This window comes from Bactrocera dorsalis, unplaced genomic scaffold (assembly GCF_023373825.1).
Source record: "Bactrocera dorsalis isolate Fly_Bdor unplaced genomic scaffold, ASM2337382v1 BdCtg025, whole genome shotgun sequence".
Taxonomy (NCBI): domain Eukaryota; kingdom Metazoa; phylum Arthropoda; class Insecta; order Diptera; family Tephritidae; genus Bactrocera; species Bactrocera dorsalis.
The window spans coordinates 120,152-142,780 of NW_026038076.1; the positions used below are offsets into that span (position 1 = coordinate 120,152).

Below are 22,629 nucleotides of genomic sequence, written 5' to 3' on the forward strand. Positions count from 1 at the left end.
ACGCCTAACTAAATCGTTCTACTTTAGCAGTCCAATAAGAGAATATAAGTAATACATTTCTAGTTAGACAACTACTAAAGATTGCAACTCTGCACTTAGTTAGTGCTAAGTAAGCATGATAACATCAGATAGCCACATTTTGGTAGCCTCTGCACTTCAACTGTCTGTGATGATTGTATTGAGCGATTATACATACACTGGTACATAATTATTGTAGTATAGTGGGGCACAACGTTCGAGAGCTGCAATCGAACGAGCAGACGTCTTTGTATCGCCGACGAGACAAGTTCTAAAATTAACATCGTCGGAAACAGAATTTGTGTAACGAAAATCAAAAGAAAAAAATATACTTTTGTTGTTTCTGTACGTTGAATAATTTAAAGCGGTAAGCAAGGTGGACCAGACCAGTATATAAATTATTACGAATATACGTATGTATGTACATTTGTAGAGCGCATATAATATACAGGTGTATGTGTGAGTGTGTGGTGTGTGATTGTATGTGCCTACACGTGTACTAAAGAGAGTCGATCGTCAAACCAGAATATTATCTAGTATATTTGAATACATGTACATATGTATGTATGTATGTACATGAAGTGTTAAAGTGTGTAGTGAATTTTTTAGAAATAAAAACAAAAAAAAATAAATAAATAAAAAGCTAAAAGTAAGAAATAAAACAGCAACAATGCAAAACAAGTGAGCAAATGAATAAACAAACCAATAACAATCGACCTGCTCTGGCGAGGCCACGGCACAGGCGTCGTCTCACCGCTGGCCACAACTCAAATATTAATATCAACAAACTGAGTGCATTACATATGTACCTATATACAAAAATATGCGCTTTTGTACATATTTATATACATATATGTTTGCCTTTATACTTACAGCATGTGTGTATGTATGTATGTATATTTACAAAGTTTCTACACACCACTGTCACCCCCGTAGAGTTGTGCGCTTATGAAGGAAATCGTTTTTATTTAACTTTTTATGCTTTCTTAATGAGTTAAAAAGTTGTTGCGGTAAAAAGTGTGAACAACAAGGCTTAGGGCGCGAAGTCCTTACAGCGAGCAGTGTGATAGGAGGAGCGAGATATAGTATTTAGTGAAATGATTGGCTATGTGATAATTGATTCCCTCGATTTTTAAAACTAAAGACATTTTTTAAAATAATTTTTTATTTTTAATTTAATTTTTGTATTATTTTTTAGTTATTTTTATTATTATTAAGTTATTTTTTATAAAATTACAATTTTTTTTAATATTTTGTTTTTTATTAAATTTTTTTTTTAACTTTTTTAAGTTTCTTTACTTTTTTTTATTCTATTTTTTTATTTTCTTTTATTATTTTTTGTTATTTTTTTATTATTTTTTACATATTTATTTATTTATTTTTTCTCAAACGCGTTTCTCTGCGTTCCTCTTCTTATTTTTAAAAAATGTCCACGCAAAAATCATTATTGCAACATAAATGCCATATTTTTTACTAATTTCTTAGCCGTTATTTTTAGAAGCGAGCTTAATTTTGCGACGACATAGATATTTTGGTTGCAATTCGTTGTGAATATTAAGGTGCATTTGCTTAGAATTAAAATTAGCAGAACACAAAAGCGCAATTGTGACAGAAAATTTTATGAATTTTACCAATAAAAGATAACTCGTGACATTTCGGCATAATAATTGACTTTGCTAACTTCGTGTTTTGACATATGCAAATCAAATATCCACACTTACACATACACAATAGACTACAAACGCACATATTTACATAAGTGTGTGTGTGTGTGTGGGCAAGTAGCGTGATCCCTGTAATCGCCTAAAATTACACTTATCTTGCAGCTTTGTCATTACTTTGTAATTAAATGACAGAAATTTCCACAGCATTACCTTGGCTGCAAGTCATGTGATCAAAGTAGATATAAAAATATACAGGTTTGTATGTATAATTGTGCCGCTGATAAGGGATAATTAGCTAATTTGCCGAAAAATTATGAGCACGTGATCTACATACGCCAACGCATTATTGTAGTTGTAAGTGAGGCAAATGTGTCTAGTGAAACTAGTAGAACTATTAAGCTGCAACAAAAATACTAAAAATTTCGCGATATACATACATACATATGTACATACATACATAGGAACATAAATAGATAAATTTATAGCAATGTGCCCAGACAATATTGCCTCCAATGCAGTCCCTCATGACAGCGCTACAGTCACATGAGGTCGCAGACTGTTGTCGCTTAACTGACTAATGCAAACACACACATATCCGTACACATATGTATATACATACAAATTATACAAGTACACATAATTACAAGTAAACAATATAGTATATACGAGCGCTAACTCCATTCCAGCAGGAGGCCTCCCATATCAATCGAATCATTGAGTCTCGTATTTATCATACTCATAGCCAACTGACATTTCACGACAAGCAGAAGCTCGTTCGTTACCTTTAATACGTGCTATTAAAATATACAAATATACATGTATATATGTATGTAGATATGAATGGGATTGACGTTTGAAACATTCTTGAGTTTTTGAGCATTTTACTAGCTGTTAGCTCGCTGCTGTTAGCGCTTCGCTTTTCAACAGCTGCCTAATATAAATTCTCGGTAGGTGTTGGCAGTATAGTAAATCAAGCAAATTTATACATAACTACATACATATGTAGTTTGCAAATTTTTTTGCTAAAAAGTACATAAGTACATATGTATGTGTATATCGGGTTAGCATTTAGTAAATACATATGTACATACATGCAAACGACTGACAACGAACTGATTTTTTTGCAAGCAACTAGCTATGGAACTAGTTCAAATGGGGCTATCAAAGGACTAGTTACAAATTTGGTCATGAAATAACTAGTTATAATACGAATAGGCTGCTATTTTCGTATATATAAACACATACACATAAATGTCATATTTGCATACAGACGACGAGATTTATAGCTACTTAATTATGAACAGGATATATTAAGTTGGCCACGAACCTTTTCTTTCGACATTTTTTATTGGTTGTAACAAACTTTTCTTATTGGGAAGAGAGCTTCGATGCCAAAAGAAATATGTAAATCATTTACATATACAATATATGTATATATGTATGCACATTTTGATTATGTTTTCCTTTTACTATTGCATTGTAGTGCTTTCAGCTGTGCTTACCCGCCCGCCAACACAACGAAGCGGCAGGGTGGGGTGTTCGATATTACGCTACAACCTTTCAATTTCGTTTATTTTCCATTTACTACAACTTTTCTATTTTCATTGCTGTGTTTTTGCTCTCTGTCTTAGAACGTTTTTGCATTTTGGCACGCTGTCCGTGGTGTATGTCTGGGCAGCATGCAGCAGGTGTGGGTGTAATTGACTGATTGCGTTTGTATTATGCACAAGTACATATGTATACATATATACATATATATGTAATGTACATACATACATATATACCATGGAGCCAAGTACGACACAACAAACTAGTGCCGAAAGGTTAACGTACGCTGCAAGGGCAGTCTGCTAAGCATTAGTCAGCTGACGCGAAATGCTTTAAGGTCGTAATTTAATAAGCATGCATAATTCTTATGACCGACCATACGTAAAAATATAGATGATTTAATATCCACTAAGTTGCGTAACTGTATGCTGAAGTAGATATGTACATATGTATGTGTGTGTCTGTGTGTATACATACATATGTACAAATTCTACTACAAATTATTACCAGATCAATTGGTAGTATTTATTAATAAAAGGTGTGATTACATGTTGCTTTAATTACGTAAGAGGTAATTCTGTTAAAACCACAAATTGTTGTATGTTTTTTTTTTATTTTTTTAAATGTTTTTTTTTTAATTTTTTTTATATACATACGCATTTTGTTTAATATTTTTAGATTCTTTTTAATTTTTTTTGTTTAATATTTTTAGATTCTTTTTAATATTTTTTGTTTTTAAAATCTCCTTTTTAATTTTTTAAATTTTTTTAAATTTTTTTTTTATTAAATTTTTTTTTTATTTTTTAAATTTTTTTAAAATTGTTTTTAATTAAAATTTTTTTTTAATTTTTCAATTTTTTTTTTAAACTGTATGAATGAACCCTAGATGTGCTCGTTGCTGGGAGACGGAAAGCTGCAGTTGTTTGAGCTTTGAGCTCTGATAACTGTAAAATAATGAAATCATTAATAAGTTTATGAATAAAAATAGAAGCAAAATTCTGTGAAATAATAATTATTCGATTTATTGTTACTCACCACATAGGAAGAAATTAAAATAACTACAATACAACATATAATATAATGTTTGAAATTACTAGTAATTGCAGACAGCAGGAAAGTATTGAATACAGTGTATGGATGTCTGTATGTATTGGCTTATTTATGTATATATATGTATGTCTCTACAAATACAAGCGTATGTTCAATTAAGACAAGCATGCAGAGTAAAAATGCTTTTAAAATTACTGAAAGTTGGCTTTATTGCTAATTTCTATGCATACATACATACACACATATATAGTTTAATATCTACATACATAAAAATTAGCAAATTAGAAGTTTAGCATGGAAATTTCTCTGAATGTTTTTTATACTTTATACCTCGAGTCGTTAATGATTTGCCGCCAGCTTCACTGTTACACACCTACTCGAATGGTCATATGATGGGATAATAATTATCAATATACATACATATATAATATAACTATATTTTTATATTATATCAGTGTGTAATAAAAATGTATTTCTTTCCGTCGGCAAGTAAAAAGTAATTAAATGTGTTGGTGCTAACTAAACTGGCCTCGATTTCAATTAGGGCGTAGGCGCACACATGTACATACAAATATAAAAACATACATTCATCCAGTACAGCATGTGAGTCTATGCCTTCCAGTCTACTCCGGCGGAATTTTTTCGTCTATGTAAATAAATAAATATATCTTTAGCAGCTACAATATTTTTTTTTAATTTTTTATCAACATATGTACATACATACATTCATATGTACGTACCAGATGTGCAGAAAGAATTTTGTTGAAACATTCTTTATTACTGCTAACTTCAGTGAACGAACTGGATCGATCGAGTAAGATTGCAGTTCGCCGGGGCGCCTGGTTTTCCGAAACATTTATGTTCTTTTAGATTTTTTCTCCAACAATTTACTACAACCAGCCCAGGTCTTGGCTATCTTGTATCGTATGTTTTCCGCAAAAGAAAAATGCAAACTAAATCCTATCTCCTATGTTTTTCCAGCCAAAATAATGTAGCTGTAATGGATTTTTTGTGAAATTTCTAATCAATCAGGCATAAGAATGTTGAAAAGTCGTCTCTAGACCTCTTTCGTTTTGAAGATCTTCAAGAGATTTGGCATACGTCTAGGGTACCTCTAGAATAACTGCTATTTATAATAACTATTCAGAACATTTCTCTCGAAAACTCGTAACGTCGACTCATCAGATGTTCTCATCGTCTATGCCTCTTCACCATATAGCAGAACGGGAATAATGAGTGACTTATGGAGTTGAGAGAGGACTTTACTTCTCCATTGCCCACTCAGTCCAAAGTAGCACCTGTTGGCAAAAGTTATTCTGCGTTGGATATCGAGGCTGACTTTGTTGTTGGTGTTAATAGTAAGTACAAGATAGACGAAATTATCTACAACTTCGACCTTATGGCTGTCAACAGTGACGTGGAAGCCAGTGCCATGACTGTTTGTGTGATGACAGGAAATTTGTATTGCCCTCGTTTGAGATTTGGTTTTGAGCTTCTTTGAATATTTTATAGTTTTCGCTCATTTTCGACGCTTGTTATAATTTCTTCCACACTTGACCATTTTACAACAAAAATATTTAGCCTTATATGTACATTTACATACATATGTACATACATAAGTATGTATATCATCAACCTTTCGCAACCTTTCTTGTAATGCGCGTCACGTGGTCCGCGGGTGCGGTAAGCATGGTAAGCATGTTTTACATATTTCTTTTAATTTTGTTTTGTTTTTATTTCGCCGCACCCAATTGAGTCGGCCTAATGTCTTTTTATACCGGTGATGGCTAACATTTGAAAGCCACTGGATGCGCGCATGCAAGCCCTAAAATGTGTTGAATTCATTTAGTGCACACACATATGTATGTATACATATGTACATGTGTAGATATAAGTACGAATGTGTGGATGTTTATAAACAAATAAATATTAATAAATCATGTTTTTTAAAACAAAAACTAATAAAACATGTTCAGTGAAAAAAAAGCTTGAAAAGAAAAATGATTTAAATTTAATGCAGTATATACTATATGTACATACATACATATGTATGTTAGCCTCAGTCTTAAAAACGTTTGTGCCGCAGTATACAAGGCAACATTGCTTGGAAATTTCAAAAGGACTGCCATGCGGCATACAATATATTGCGATTTTTTTGCCTGACACGCATTTAGGCAGTTAAAGCTCGTTGAAATATTGAGCTGAAATCTGTAGAAGCAGGCAAGCAGTGAATTTCCGTAGCTTGGCGAGCGTCCATTTTTGGCGTTTAGTTGCATAGACGCCGCGAAGTTGAACTGGTTTGCAATTATTTGCATATAAAATTGAATACCAACGTGTTTACGGTGTCATTTCTCTTGTTTTTAGCTTTTTGTTACGTTTGGATTTGTATTGGTATCGGATGAAAAGGTTTTTTTCTGTGTTTTTTTTTTTTTACTTTTTTTGATAAAACACTTGCACACTTAAATAAACATTCAAGTTATTTATTTTTTATTAAATTTGGGCAGCTACAGGGCTGTAAAGCGATAAGTTATTTTGTATGTTTATTTTGCACAGTGGCGCCCCACTAAGCGCACAAGGCAAATTAAGTGCTAAATAATTGCAAGTGGCGTGAAAATGTTTAAACTCTTGCAATATAAGCAATAATCGGATGTTATAGCCGTTATGTTATATAATTTTAGTGAGCAGAGTTTTTGAGCGAATAAAAAATGCAAAAAAAAATTGTTTATTACAAAAATACGGAAATTGCATACATTACTTACATACATACATACATACATATGTAGGTACACAAATATATGCGTGATCACATATACATATGTATGTATGTACATACATATGTATTGCCGTGTGCACACTCCCATTAAATTGACTTAAAGATATTTGTCGTGTTGCTTGACAACGTCGAACGTCGATCATGTTACTAACATTAAGTAAACGCAGAAACATAAATGAATGTATATATATTATATACACATATATATATGTATGTATATAGTGACAGAATTGTTAAATAATAACACAGGAATGCGCGTTTTCATATATACGTATGTACATATATTGTAGATGGGTGCTTATAAAAATGTTTTGTACATACATACATATGTACAATACATAAGTATGTATATATTTTCTATATCTATACATATGTTACTTCTGTCACAATCTTCTAAACACCATTGCCTTGCTTCCGTGTGCGCTAAATTTGTCTAAATATGGCATACCGGCACTGTTATCGCCACAAATGCCGCTTAAAGCACTCAGCGATACTCAATTGTATGTATGTACTTACGAATGTGTGCTAGCAAATTAATTTATAATCGACATTGCTATCTGTGGTATGTCTAATGGATCTCATGTGTATGGAAATAAATTAAAATTACGATTTTAGATATGTATGTAAAGATGGCATATGCTAGTAAATACATATTTACATAGGTATAATAGGGTGAGCCAAAATAAAATATTATGTTTTTCTTATAAAATAAAAGTATGATTTTAGAAATGTAACAATCTCATGTGCTTGTAATTATATTTACGTATACTATTAGGGTGAGTCAAACAAAAAACTTGTATTTTTTCCTTATAAACCGTGGAAATATCAACCGAAATCCGAAAAAAATGTGAAAATGCCAATCGAGATGAGGAAAAAAATTCTTAATATGTTTTAGTGTTAACAGGTTTCGCATTGTTATTTATGATTTCCCTTATAAGTTGGGCAGGATATTCTTGTAAGGACTTTAAAGATCTGCGAAAAAGGTCTACTATATATTTTATTATGTCGGCTCTTTTAAAAATTATTCGAGCTCAAAGTCTAACCTTAAATCATAAGATTTTAATTCTTACAATTTTTTTTATATTTTTTCTTACAAAATAATGCCTCAACATTTTAGATATATCATGATTTTTATGACTTTTATTGTTTTTATTCGACAAATTCATATAAGATTTGATTTCTATTTAGCATACAAACAAAAAAATCACAATGCTCGACCTGTTAATACTAATATTAAGAGCTCAAACTTTACCAGAAATTGTCATGTCAGACGATACTCTCACGGTAGCTAAGAAAGTAAAAATATCCCCTAATATATTTTACGGTTTTTTATTTCTGTACTCATCATTTTCGTAAACCTTTTATATGTATAATGATCTGCAAAATATCGGTAATCTTAAACGCTTCCCTGCCTCATCCATTTGTAGCACTCTTAAACTCTCTTGGCGCATAGCTTGTATATGTGCCTGGTCTAACTGTGATTTAATCTGATGATTACATGTTCAAAATGCCAATGATGATACACGTACATAGTACATATACACATACATCTGTACAAAAACGCACTATCGCTAAATTTTCATGGCGCGTGATCGCGTCATCAACGACACACACAGTCAACGGCTTTTTCACGCAAACGTCAGCAATTTGGCATCATCACAGACGCGGTCAAGTACGAGTATTTATGTAAGCAGACGAGTACATTCATACACACACCCATGCATATAGCAAACGCAGGAGAAATACATACAAACCCAAATACATATATATGTATGTATGTATGTCTGTGCTCGTATTGGCTTTTACGCGTGCGGCTGTTCAAAGCTCGAAAAACTCAAAAAGTAAAACTAAAACAATAAATATACAAAAAAAAAAATGAATAAATAAGTTCTAAGTAAATACAATTTGAGACGACACAAGTACTCGTTTTTCTGGCAATCAATTTTAAATGGCATCAGCACAAATACTCAAGGAGTAAAAGCAACCGAACGGCTTCAAATAAGATATACCTATAGGAGTATACTTGCATACATACATACATATATGTGACTCTAATACGCACACATATGTATATGCTTGTATATGTATGTATGTGCTTGTTTATGTGCGCAAGTTAACTGCTTGACTAAGGCGTTGCCTTAGGCGTATATTTGATCGACAAAGCTTCTTCATAAGCTTCACATGATGGCTCACATGATTGCTGTATATCTCTAGTGTTCTGCGATATCAGCTGACTCTAAAGCTCCGTTAATTGACTGTGTATGTGTACATAGATAAAAATATGATATTTTTCCAGCCCGGTTAATAGACAAACATACATATGAACTGGCAACAAGTAAACTGGAGCTTTTAGCATTTGATACATGCATATATACGTATGTATATACCAAATTGTGTGTGCTAATTTCAAAAATCAACAGAATTAAATAAATATTTTCATACATACATACATATGTATGTATATAAAATTTAAAGCAGTTTCGTAATACTCCAGTGGTGCTCACAGCCATGGCGATAATTTTGACTTTCTTAAATTTGATTCTTTTGTATATACATACATATGTATGTATGTCGAATTGTTTATATACTTTAAAATTTCATTTTATGTAGTGTAGTAAATGTTAAAAAAAATTGCCAGCGCTAAGTCCAGAAGCCATTATTTATTGGAGCTATGGCACCTTATCTTATCGAAGAATGTGTTTCGTTTGTGCTGGCACTTGTGAAAAGATTTGAAGCTTTTGCAGTTAGCTACAAGTACTTTTAAGTTTTTTATTTAATTTATACTCGTTTGACGGACATTCATATAAAATAATATATGTACATATTTCGTGAAATCACTCACATACTTATTCTCTAGTATAAATGAAAAAATGCAAACCAATCTGGAATGAGTCCGTGATTAGTCGTAAATGTTTTTTTATTCTGAGTAGGGTATATTGAGTGTGCCACAATGTTTGTAAAACCCAGAAGGAATCTATGGAGACCTGTCTGTCTGTCATGTCCGTATACATATATGCGAACTTAATCCTCAGTTAGTGAGCTATCGCTCTGAAACAGTGAACACGTCCTTTTCTTCTCAAAAAGCTAATTATTTGTCGATACGCTGTTATCGAGTCGCTATAGCATACAGCTGTCATACAAACTGACCGATCAAAATTAAATTTGTGAAAGGTATTATTGCTTCGGTTTACATTTTTTCACTTTCGTACGAGAGTATATCCTATGAAGAGACATAATATTTTGGTTGTACCCAAAAGTTTACTTTTACGGACTAGTCACCGTGCCACGAAAAAGAAATTAATCTCTTTACAACTGTTTGATTAATATCTAATGTTATCATTAAGATAAGATTCCACGCGGGGGACAATCCTATGTTATTAGACTTTAAGGGTAGATTAAATGGCACTGAAGATCGCACGTGGACTGGTATGCTTTTAAATTCAGCTCCCGGCAGATTGGGTGGGTGTCTGAAAGTATGTGTTCCCAAGTGTTTAAGTCTTGATCTTTCAAACGACAGTTAAAAAGGAAGTGTAGGTTTGTTTCCACCTCATCTTCTTCCATACAGTTACTGCAGATTTCGTCTGGTAAGATTCCCAACATTACAGTATGGACGCCAATAGAAATGGCCTTTTAAACAACCTGCCATTAATCTTGGGCTTTTGCGGCAGTGCATGTACCGATGACCCAGCACTGGAAAAGCTTCACTAAGGATGCTTTATTTAATTTATTTCAAGAACAGTCCGGTTGCCGAGAGGCGATTGTCCTGAAATTGAGAGATTGCTTGCGATTGAAATGAGATACATCCAAAATTGGCTCAGTTTTATATCCGACTAAGGATTGTTAACTCGGCAGCACTCCTTAAAACTAAAGTCTGTAACAAACAGCAACAATCTATTATCATGTCGCAAATTATAGATTTTAGATCTAAGCTTCGATTTTGCTTGAATTTTGGTCGAGATGGGGAATATGTACAAGTATTAAGCTGCCTCCAAATGTATCGAAGAGTTTATGTCTGGGAACCCTTTTCAAGATTTGCATATAATCTCTAAATTAAATTAATTTTTAAAAAATTTGGGTTCGACGAGATTTCAGCTCACCCAGTCAATTGGCAACTAAGTGAAAGAAGAACTTGGCTACAGAGACGTCATCTATCGTTTATGATGTCTGGTAAAAAGACATAATTTTCTTTTTCTATATCGACCAAATTGTGCTCGCCTTTTTTAATATGTGTGCTGTGTATAGTATACCGATATGTTTTAGGTAAACAAGGTATACTATAATTTAGATGCGAATATATTTCTAAGTTTATAGCGTCTGGAATAAAAGTCGTATTTCATAAAATACGTATATCATATATATGTGTATAAATAAAACATATAATTTTATGTATTTGCATTCAGAAAAATGCGGCAGACTATACGACCAGGCGACATTTTTTATGAGATTCCTTTGTTTTGGTCTAGCTCCGCAAAATTAATTTTTTCTACATTTAATATATACCTTTATACAAAAATATTTGTTGCGAAATATATAAAAATAGCATAAAACCTCGAGACGTGTCTTAATTTGTTCATTTCTGATTTTTGTTTTATCTTTTCTACTTACAGTGGAATAGCGGCGAGACGTCTTCATCAAGATGGGGGACATGTTTCGCAGTGAGGAAATGGCATTATGCCAAATGTTCATACAACCGGAGGCTGCCTACACCTCTGTCTCGGAATTGGGCGAGACTGGTTGTGTACAATTTCGTGATGTAAGTACCGAACTTGAAGACGCTTAAGGTTTGTGCGTCATAGTTGTGCTCGAGCAAATAGTTGCTATATGAATATTGAACATTTTGATTATTCTTTTTTTAGTTAAACAGCAACGTCAACGCTTTCCAGCGAAAATTCGTCACCGAGGTGCGCCGTTGCGATGAGCTCGAACGCAAAATACGTTACATTGAGGCGGAAATCAAGAAGGATGGCATTGTGTTGCAAGACATTCTAGACGACATCCCCCGCGCCCCCAATCCACGCGAGATCATTGATCTGGAGGCACATTTGGAGAAAACCGAAAATGAAATTCTCGAGTTGGCCCAAAATGAGGTGAACCTCAAGTCGAATTACTTGGAATTGACCGAATTGCGTAAGGTCCTCGAGAATACGCAAGGTTTCTTCTCTGATCAGGAAGTGCTCAACTTGGACTCTAGCAATCGTGGTCCAAATGCCGATGTAGATGTCGGCCCACAGAATCGTGGTCGCCTGGGCTTTGTTGCGGGCGTGATCAATCGCGAGCGTGTATTTGCGTTCGAGCGCATGCTTTGGCGTATTTCACGTGGCAACGTGTTTCTGAAACGTTCCGACTTGGATGATCCACTTAAGGATCCTTCAACCGGTCATCCCATCTACAAGACCGTCTTCGTTGCTTTCTTCCAAGGTGAACAGCTGAAGAATCGCATTAAGAAGGTCTGTACCGGTTTCCATGCGTCCATGTATCCATGCCCAAGCTCTCATACTGAGCGCGAGGAAATGGTTAAGGGTGTACGTACACGCTTGGAAGATTTGAAATTGGTTTTGAGCCAAACTGAAGATCATCGCAGTCGTGTGTTGGCTACTGTTTCGAAGAATTTACCATCGTGGTCGATTATGGTGAAAAAGATGAAGGCAATCTACCACACATTGAACTTATTCAACATGGACGTCACAAAGAAGTGCCTAATTGGCGAGTGCTGGGTACCAACCAAGGATCTACCCGTTGTACAGAAGGCCCTATCGGATGGCTCAGCTGCTGTTGGTAGCACTATACCATCGTTTTTGAATGTGATTGACACAAACGAACAACCACCAACATTCAATCGCACAAACAAGTTTACACGCGGTTTCCAGAATTTGATTGACGCCTATGGTGTAGCCTCCTACCGCGAGGCTAACCCCGCTTTATATACATGCATCACTTTCCCATTCCTGTTCGCTGTGATGTTCGGCGATTTGGGTCACGGTATCATTTTGGCATTGTTTGGCGGTTGGATGGTGATGTACGAGAAGAGCTTGCAAAGGAAAAAGGCTGGTGAAATTTGGAATATTTTCTTCGGTGGCCGTTACATTATACTTTTGATGGGTCTCTTCTCTTGCTACACCGGTTTCATCTACAATGATATATTCTCAAAATCAATGAACGTCTTCGGCTCAACTTGGAAGGTACGTTACAATACCTCCACTGTACTGGAGAACCACGTTTTGCAGATGTCACCCAATCATAGCACATACGGTGTATATCCTTTGGGCTTGGATCCCATTTGGCAATTAGCCGGAAATAAGATCATCTTTCTCAATACCTACAAGATGAAATTATCCATTATTGTGGGTGTAGCACATATGATCTTTGGTGTCTGCATGTCTGTTGTGAACTTTGTGCACTTCAAACGTTATGCCAGCATATTCTTGGAATTCTTGCCACAAATTCTGTTCTTGATTTTACTCTTCGGTTACATGGTGTTCATGATGTTCTTCAAATGGATTAAATACAATCCGAAGACCGCATTCCAACCGGACACTCCCGGTTGTGCGCCATCTGTTCTAATTATGTTCATCAACATGATGTTGTTCAAGAGTTCGCCACCATTGGAGGGTTGCGATGAGTACATGTTCCCAGCGCAACCTGTCGTGCAGCAATTATTCGTATATGTCGGTTTGCTATGCATACCCTGGATGTTGTTGGGCAAGCCATTGTACATTAAATTCACACGTAAAAACCAAGTGCATGTAAGTAAAAGTGCTCCCAGCAAAAACATTTTCATAAACATATTTAGCTAAACTTCCGCCTTTGCTTTTAGGTTAAACATAACGGCGATTTAACCGGCAATATGGAACTTGCCGAAGGCGAAACACCAATACCAACTAGCCTAGATGAAGCCGATCACAGCGGCGGTGGACACGGTGGTCACGACGACGAACCCATGAGTGAAATCTATATTCACCAAGCCATTCACACCATTGAGTATGTGCTCAGTACAATTTCGCATACGGCCTCCTATTTGCGTTTGTGGGCTTTGTCTTTAGCTCATGCACGTAAGTAAACGTATATTTCCGTCTATCGTTCGGGCCCTGAAAACAACTTAGCTAAACGTGTATGTATTTGTAGAATTGTCTGAGGTCTTGTGGAACATGGTGTTGGCGATGGGTCTGAAGAGCGCGGATTATACTGGTGCAATTGCTTTGTATTTCATTTTCGGCGCCTGGTGTCTCTTTACGCTGGCCATCTTGGTAATGATGGAAGGTCTTTCAGCCTTCTTGCACACCCTGCGTTTGCATTGGTAAGTTAGAAACACCAGTAAATGCTTTGCCATTCTTCTAATGGTTCTTTCTTTCTTTGCCTGCAGGGTCGAATTCATGAGCAAATTCTACGAAGGTTTGGGCTATGCCTTCCAACCGTTCAGCTTCAAAGCAATATTAGATGGCGAAGAAGAGGAATAAACATTGTGTCCTCTATATATAATTGTTATATATTCGCTTGTTCTTATGCGATATCAGTATTGTGGTACTCTTCCCACATTTTAAAGTGCCTTCCAATTATAATTTTCCTTATGTGAATTCCACGTCCGTCTGTGTCATAAGTGTCTATTACAACTGTTTATGCTAGTAATTTGTTTTTGTTAAAATGTTTTTGTATGTCATACGTCAAATTAAGTTTACATTATGAATTGTTTGAGTAAGTCAGCATATAGTGAATAACTGTTAAAATATTATGTGCGAGGGTAAGTTAAGTTAACCTAACCTCTATGCGAATTATGCGAGTTGCAGCACTAAAATATTATACAAGCAATTTATCGGTGTATGACTATAAAGTATGATAATATTGTTTAATAAAGTTTATAGAAGAGAGCAAAGCAAAATTTTGATTGTTCTAATTATTTTAGTTTATTTTGAATTTTTGTAAAATTTCGCACTCACCGGAACTCTTTGCGCAGGTACGGTTATTTTTTCAATTTGGATCCAGTTGAAAGATATTAATTTTTGAAACGGTTAGAAATGCAAGAACCACACTAAAGTACCACCTTTGTATGTTATCTTCTATGGTTCACACCTCAGACTGAAAATTATGTTCCTATGTTGGCTTTGACTCCTCAGTGCTTACCCTGAAATGCTGGTGCTGCCTTATCAAGCAACCAATCAATCACAGCTATCACTGTCGAACGTTTGTCATACCTTCATTTAAATTATAATTTGAAAAAAATTTGTATACATATGTATAAACAAAAATATCTAAAACGCGATATCTAAGTATGTAATATATAAAGCATGATGAACTACTTTCAAGCAATCTTCTATTGACAAATCGTAACCGCGTAGGAATATGCATCACTCATCCAACTATCATATGCCAGTAATTGCTTTTAAAGCCAATGGCGCCTTTAAAATGTCTAGTTTTATAAAACTCTGTGTTTTTCTGTATTATCTATGCAAGTGTGTCCATATGAACGCAGCGGTCCAAGCGTCAACGTGACCACTTCCAATGCTCATCGGTCTGCATGATTGATAGCACTGGAAATTGTACGATTGCATTAATGGTCATTTGAGATTCGAAATTAAGTCCACAAAATAAATTCAGTGTCTATTGGTCATTCTGAGGAGGTGTTTGTAGCAAGTCTTTATTTGAAAATTACTGATCGGAGTTATTGTGTTCCAGAGTAAGTTTTTTGATGAATTGCGGTAATAATTTATATAACTTTTTCGTGGTCAATCATAAGCATTTTGAAAATAATTTTAAAATCTATGAACATTACATATGTTCAGCAATTATTTAATAGTAATCTGTGTTTTAGACATAATAAAAAATTATAACTTAGCTATAAGCTGAGATTATTATGCGACTAGTCAGGCAAATATATTTATTTTTTCTGAAATTTCCAAATCATGAAAAACAAGCTGAAAACTTGTGAATATCAAAATATTACAAGAATTGATGCACATCGGTTTATGGGAGCTTTGGAATATCAAAACAGCTTTGTGAGAAGTCCTGAAACCAGCACGCGGACACTAATAATGAAAAAGAAATAAAAACAAAAACATTTCAACTCTTGCAACTTGCAAGAATCAAAGTCAGTGAAATAGCTGAAATAGCTTAAGGTGCAAACCGTCAACCAGAGTATACGAATCCAATCAATTTTATATATACATACATGTGCTCAGTGGCGTAGCTATAACTTCGGGCGCCCGGGGCCAAGGATGTTCTGCCGCCCCCTACAAATTTCATTAGGTGGTTCGAACAAAATTGAATTTTTACAAAATATCTTCGATATTAAGTATATAAAATTTAGGAATTAGAAGCTACGCAAATTCTGAAGTTCCAAAATTCTCACAATATGGTTTTTAAGGAAATTTATAGTAAATTTACAAGACATCTTATTAAAAGCCATAGAAAACCCCCATTTTCGTCCTATATCTTGTACACTTTTAAAACAATTTGCAGGATTTTTTTGCCCGAATTAGAGTTTTTAAATACCATTTTTGAAAATTTGGAGAAATAAGAGTATTTGTTACATTCAAACTCTCTCAATAGAATGTGAAACTGCGTAAACATTAAATTACAATGTGATTTTGCAGCGATCAAAGATATAAAAGTGCATCTTTAAGTTCTATCACTATTTTTATGAAAGATATAATCAAAGAGATATAAGACAAATTCAAGAACTGAAGAGTATTCGAGTAAAAATTAATATTTTTCATTGTTATTCAGATTATTACATTGTGAGTGTACAACTCTTTATCTTTTATAATAAATTTTGTAAAAAAATTTGTTAAAGTATTTTTCTGAATATTAAAAAACAGCAAAGATCAGTTTGCCGCCCCCAAGACGTTGCGCCCGGGCGACGGCCCCCTTCGCCCCCCCTAGCTACGCCACTGCATGTACTCTATATAACTTCCTACCGACATATTCAGCATAAGATTTGTTAGAAAAACCAAAATTATTTCATCTATCAACTATTATCATGTTAAGTATATGTATGTTCCCTGGGTTTCATTCAGGTAGCTCACAGTCGGATGTTACTTATTCGGTACTATTTGATGCATAAAGATATACTGCTTTGAGTAAAACACGCTTTGTAATTTTCATAGCGTTAACTGAAATATTGGCCGAACATAAAGTCAACTGGAAGTTTAAAAATCTTGGGATGGGGGCTCAGGAAGTATTGACCCGATTTAAGTCATTGTTGATTTACAGAATAATTTTTTTTTTCTGAATTTCAGTTGTATATCGCATACATTGAATCATATTTTCGGTTAAAAGGCAACTATAGGTGCTGGGGTTCACATATTTGGTACCTAGGACTTGAATATTTTTTTTTTGGATTTGGATAATTTTTGGTCATGTGGTAGGAATTATTAGTGGATTCTTTTTTACATTTTTATCAAATAAAATTTAAAATTGTGTTACGTGGGAAGTTGTCGTGGTTGCAGTTCGATTTCACCCATTTTCGCACTGTGACATAATAATATGAGAAGAATGTTACGTACTAGATTTAGTCGAAGTCAGTCGAGCGGGTCCCGAGATATGTGATTTCACCAAAATGTGGGCGGTGCCACGCCAATCGTCTCCTTTATACTCCGGCTCCCATAAAGCCTTCCCAAACTGTCTCGGTGGTAAAATTTAATGCCTTTGTCATATTTCATTATTGATTTATCGCGCTTTTAGTAGTTTTTAACAGTACTGTAATATGGAGAGTGAGGGCGGGGCCATGCCTACTGTTTCAACATTTTTTTCTCATAGGTTCCCGTTACTATTGCGATCCCCCTTGTCAAATTACAGTTTTATATCTTAATTTAGTGCTTAGTTATAGCACTTTATAGGTTAATGACGTTTTGTGGGTGCGGCAGTGGTCTGATTATTTAATTAATTTTTTTGTACTAAGAAACCCGCATACCAAGTTTCATCAAGATATCTCAATTTTTACTCTAGTTACAGCTTGCACGTTCGGACGGACAGACAGACAGTCATCCGGATCAACTTTTTTTAGGTGATAGGTACAACCGTTAGGTTAACAAAACTACTGTATTATACTCTGTAATAAAGGTATATACTTCTGTGGATGGCGTTAAAAGAACTGCGTTAAATGACATTATTTTAAAGATTTTGAGGTAGAGAGAAAACTGAAAGCTTTTACATTGTCATTCATAAAATTTGAAAAGTAATCTTGCTGTATACTCTCCGAACAAATTTGAACCGGACTGACTAAAATCGACAGATTAAAAAAAAATCGACTTATAATCTTCTTTTGAGTCAATACTACCAACGCTTAATCAAATTTTGTATACACTTGTTATAAGTCTCGACCTTCGGTACTTTCAGTGACTGACTTTTAGTAGCATTAACAAACGCATGGCAGTTCTCTGAGGTGAATTTTTCCATTTCGAAAACGGAAGCCAAGTTTTTGCGAATTCGGTGGCTGAGCGATGACTCTCGTTTCGAGTTTGACCAAAGGGTCAGTCAAAATCATGTTAGATTGTGACGGCGCGTTATCATAGTGACAAATGCAGGAATTATCTTCCCAGAAATCCAGTCGTTTATGACGTATTGCTTTATGTAGACGAAACCGTCAATAATAAATAACAATTATAAATTTTTTGACCCTGTGGAACGTATTCAGGGTGAACCACACCACGGTAACGATAGAAAACGATAAGTATAACCTTTATTTTTAACCGTTTTTGAAGTGGATTTTTCGGTTTCGGCTCATTTTTGGAACGCTATTCGCTGGATTGTCGAACAGTTTCGACGTCATATTCATAAACACATCTCAAATCACCAGAATGAGGTGTTTGATGAATGTAGGGTCCTCAGCTACGTTGCCAATCATCTCTTTTGCGACTTCTACTCGCCGTTGCTTTAACAAAAAATTTAGGTCAAATGTGACACAATTCATATTCAAAACATTAAACAAAATGTGTTAAGTCGATCTATTAGAGCGACGATTTTCAAACACTATTTCTTTAGCTAAGCTTTTTCGATGTATTCGCCGTGTTCAAAGGTATATGACTCAAATGAGGCAAGCTTTAGATGACTCCATTCAAAAACTGGATATTTTCAGTAGTCGTGATACAATGGAATCACATACACCAAATTTCAAGAAAACATGGAGACCAAACTTCACACGTACCTGAAAAAAGTTAGAGAAAAAATGGTTTACACGCACAGGGCTCAGTTGAAGTGAAAATTGATCAGTTTATATGCTTTTCTAAATTTTAGAATAGCCTGCTGTACCTGAAATTAAATCACATTTCTCCATATACCAAGGTAGGGTTCGATAAATAGATATATAGTACATATGTATGCTCTCTGACCTATGCACTTATATATTATTGGGTTCCATAATAATTTAATTTCTCCCTTACACTTTTCATAAATCTCTAAATATCTATACCTTAGCAAAGCTTCACCATGGGGGATATGTTTCGTAGCGAAAAGATGGCGCTATGCCAATTATTCATACAACAAGAAGCTGGCTATAGCACTGTTTCCGAACTGGGCGAGATCGGATGTGTACAATTTCGTGATGTGAGTTCATTTTTTCCATAGAAATTATTACACAGACTTATTTAAAATTGCTATTTTAGCTAAACGCTAATGTCAACTCCTTCCAACGTCATTACGTAACTGAAGTGCGTCGTTGCGATGAGCTAGAGCGTCAATTGCATTACATTGAAAGTGAATTGAAAAAGGACGGTATTGAATTGAGCGAATTAACCGATGATCTGCCGCTAGCGCCGAATCCGCGTGATATTAGCGATCTTGAGGCCACGCTCGATAAAGTGGAGACAGAAATAAGTGAACTCGCACAAAATAATGTCAACCTCAAGACCAACTACACCGAGTTAAACGAGCTGTGCATAGTGTTAGAGAAGACGCAAATATTCTTTAGTGATGTCATGGATTCACCATCGAACTTTGGGAGCGATGACGCGCATGCACATTCGCGGGGCCAATTGGGATTTGTGGCCGGCATACTGAATCGTGAGCGTTCGTTCGCTTTCGAGCGCATGCTTTGGCGAATATCGCGCGGTAACATTTATGTGAAGCGTGCTGATTTGGAAGAACCTCTCATAGATCCACATACCGGTCTTGAGGTTTACAAAACCGTTTTTGTGGTTTTCTATCAAGGTGAGCAGTTGAATATGCGTATCAAGAAAGTTTGCAACGGGTTTCGTTCATCCCTGTACCCTTGCCCAGCGACGCATGCCGAACGCGAAGATATGTTGCGTGGGGTTAAGACCCGTTTGGAAGACTTAAAATTGGTAATAAGTCAAACGGCGGATCATAGACGTTTAGTGCTATCGAACACTATCAAAAACTTACCCCGATGGATGGTCATGGTACAAAAAATGAAAGCCATCTATCATACTTTGAATATGTTCAATATAGATGTGACCAAAAAATGTCTAATCGGTGAAGGTTGGGTGCCAAGAAACGACCTGGAAAATGTTAAGCAAGCGCTTGCAGCTGGTTCGGCTGCTGCCGGCAGCACGCTACCGTCGTTTATGAATGAGCTCGAGACCGAGCAAACACCACCAACCTTTAATCGTGTCAATAAGTTTACGAATGGCTTTCAACATCTCATCGACGCTTACGGTATGGCCAATTATCGCGAAGTGAATCCGGCGCTTTACAGTTGTATCACATTTCCCTTTCTGTTTGCCGTTATGTTTGGTGATTTGGGTCACGGATTTTGCATATTCCTATTTGCGCTCTGGATGGTGTTGGATGAGGAGCGTTTGAGTAGGAAACGTGGTGGTGAAATCTGGAATATATTCTTTGGCGGCCGTTATATTATACTATTGCTGGGACTTTTCTCCATGTACACTGGTTTTCTGTATAATGATATATTTTCAAAATCGCTCAACATTTTCGGCTCTGGTTGGAGAATACACTACAATACCAGCACCGTGTTGACAAATCCCAGCCTACAATTAGATCCAGGCGTGGCTTCTTTTAAAACTTACCCTTTGGGTGTGGATCCCATTTGGCAATTGGCTGATAACAAAATTATTTTTCTCAACACCTTTAAAATGAAGATGTCCATTATTATCGGTGTGGCTCATATGATCTTCGGCGTTTGTTTGTCTGTAGTGAATTTTATGTACTTTAAGAAGTATTCACTGATATTCTTGGAATTCATACCGCAAATACTTTTCCTCATACTACTCTTCGGCTACATGTGCTTTATGATGTTCTACAAATGGGTTAAATATACGCCGAAGACCGATTATTTGCCCGATTCGCCCGGTTGTGCGCCATCCGTTCTCATTTATTTCATCAATATGATGCTGTTTAGCGATTCACCACAGCTGCCAGGTTGCGACGAGTACATGTTCGTGGCACAGCCATCTTTGGAGAAGATCTTCGTAGTATTGGCTATAATTTGCATTCCTTGGATTTTGTTAGGCAAACCGTTGTATATCATGGCTATGCGGAAACTTCGTGTAAGTTTGCAATCATGAAATTCAAAATAATTGTTAAGGAAGATTTAAAATATATATTATTATGCGTTCTCTTCAGACCAAGCGTCAAATTACTATATCAAGTTTAGGTAAAATGGCAGAGGAAGGCGGCAGTCATGATGTTCACGACGAAGAAGAAGACGATGAACCAATTAGCGAAATATGGATACATCAAGCTATACATATGATCGAATACATACTGAGTACTATATCGCACACCGCTTCCTATTTGCGTTTGTGGGCCCTGTCGTTGGCTCATGCAGGTTCGTTTATCACGTCGTGTTGTTTGAAAATTGTAGTTATTTTATTTATATTCTCCCTGCAATAGAACTTTCTGAAGTACTCTGGAATATGGTACTTTCGGAGGCCCTTAAATTTAATGGCTATCCGGCAGCCATTGCTTTATACTTTATTTTCGGCGCTTGGGTGTTGCTTACAATAGCTATTATGATTTTGATGGAAGGCTTGTCGGCCTTCTTGCATACCTTACGTTTGCATTGGTAAGCTTGTCTATTTCTGGTGTTATATTATGTAAATTTAATTGGTGCATACTTTCAGGGTTGAATTTATGAGCAAGTTCTATACTGGCGCGGGTTATGCATTTGTGCCTTTCAGTTTCAAAGTGTTATTGCACAAAGATGAAGATGATTGAGTTCATTAAAGAATATACGAAATAATTTTATCAATCAGATATTGTTGTTCCTAATTTCAAAGTTCATTAAACACAACACTGTATATCCATATGAGTAATCTGAATTTTGTTTTTCTTTTGTATATAACTCACTTCCAATCTAACATTTTTTACCGTATTTTTTTCATATATTTCTCGGAGAAGTTTCTTTAATATAAACTTCTATCAACTTTTTCTTTCTTTCCTACGTTTTCAGGTTGCACTTATATGGAACTATCTTCGCGAAGTTAAATTCGGTATTATAAATGAAAAACATCCACAAAATGTATAGAAAAAATCAATTTCACTCTCAATTAAGATTGTCTAAAAAATTCGTTAATATCACCGTTTTACATGGAATGCGAGCAAGACTTAGTCTTATTTTTGTTGTAGCAATAATTTAATAAATAATTTCAAATAAAAGTTTATGAA

The 22,629-nt window shown here is 35.2% G+C and overlaps 2 protein-coding genes across 4 annotated transcripts; both read left to right on the top strand.

Moving 5' to 3' along the window:
* Positions 1-201: 201 nt before the first annotated feature.
* LOC105231748 (V-type proton ATPase 116 kDa subunit a 1) lies at positions 202-14,926 on the top strand. 3 transcript variants are annotated; one of them, XM_011213198.4, is made up of 6 exons: positions 202-385; positions 11,661-11,806; positions 11,910-13,796; positions 13,868-14,102; positions 14,176-14,347; positions 14,414-14,926. In XM_011213198.4, the coding sequence occupies exons 2-6, from the start codon at positions 11,690-11,692 to the stop codon at positions 14,505-14,507; spliced, it is 2,505 nt and encodes an 834-aa protein (XP_011211500.1). In that variant the 5' UTR covers positions 202-385; positions 11,661-11,689; the 3' UTR covers positions 14,508-14,926. The 3 variants fall into 3 exon arrangements, with proteins under 3 accessions (XP_011211500.1, XP_029408553.1, XP_029408552.1); XM_029552693.2 differs by having other exon boundaries at positions 224-431; XM_029552692.2 differs by having other exon boundaries at positions 256-435.
* A 447-nt stretch (positions 14,927-15,373) lies between these two features.
* LOC105231749 (V-type proton ATPase 116 kDa subunit a 1) lies at positions 15,374-22,283 on the top strand. The gene is made up of 6 exons (XM_029552694.2): positions 15,374-15,721; positions 19,459-19,587; positions 19,647-21,509; positions 21,586-21,790; positions 21,856-22,027; positions 22,086-22,283. Exons 2-6 carry the CDS (start codon positions 19,471-19,473, stop codon positions 22,177-22,179), a joined length of 2,451 nt encoding a protein of 816 aa, XP_029408554.2. The 5' UTR covers positions 15,374-15,721; positions 19,459-19,470; the 3' UTR covers positions 22,180-22,283.
* The last annotated feature ends 346 nt before the right edge of the window (positions 22,284-22,629 follow it).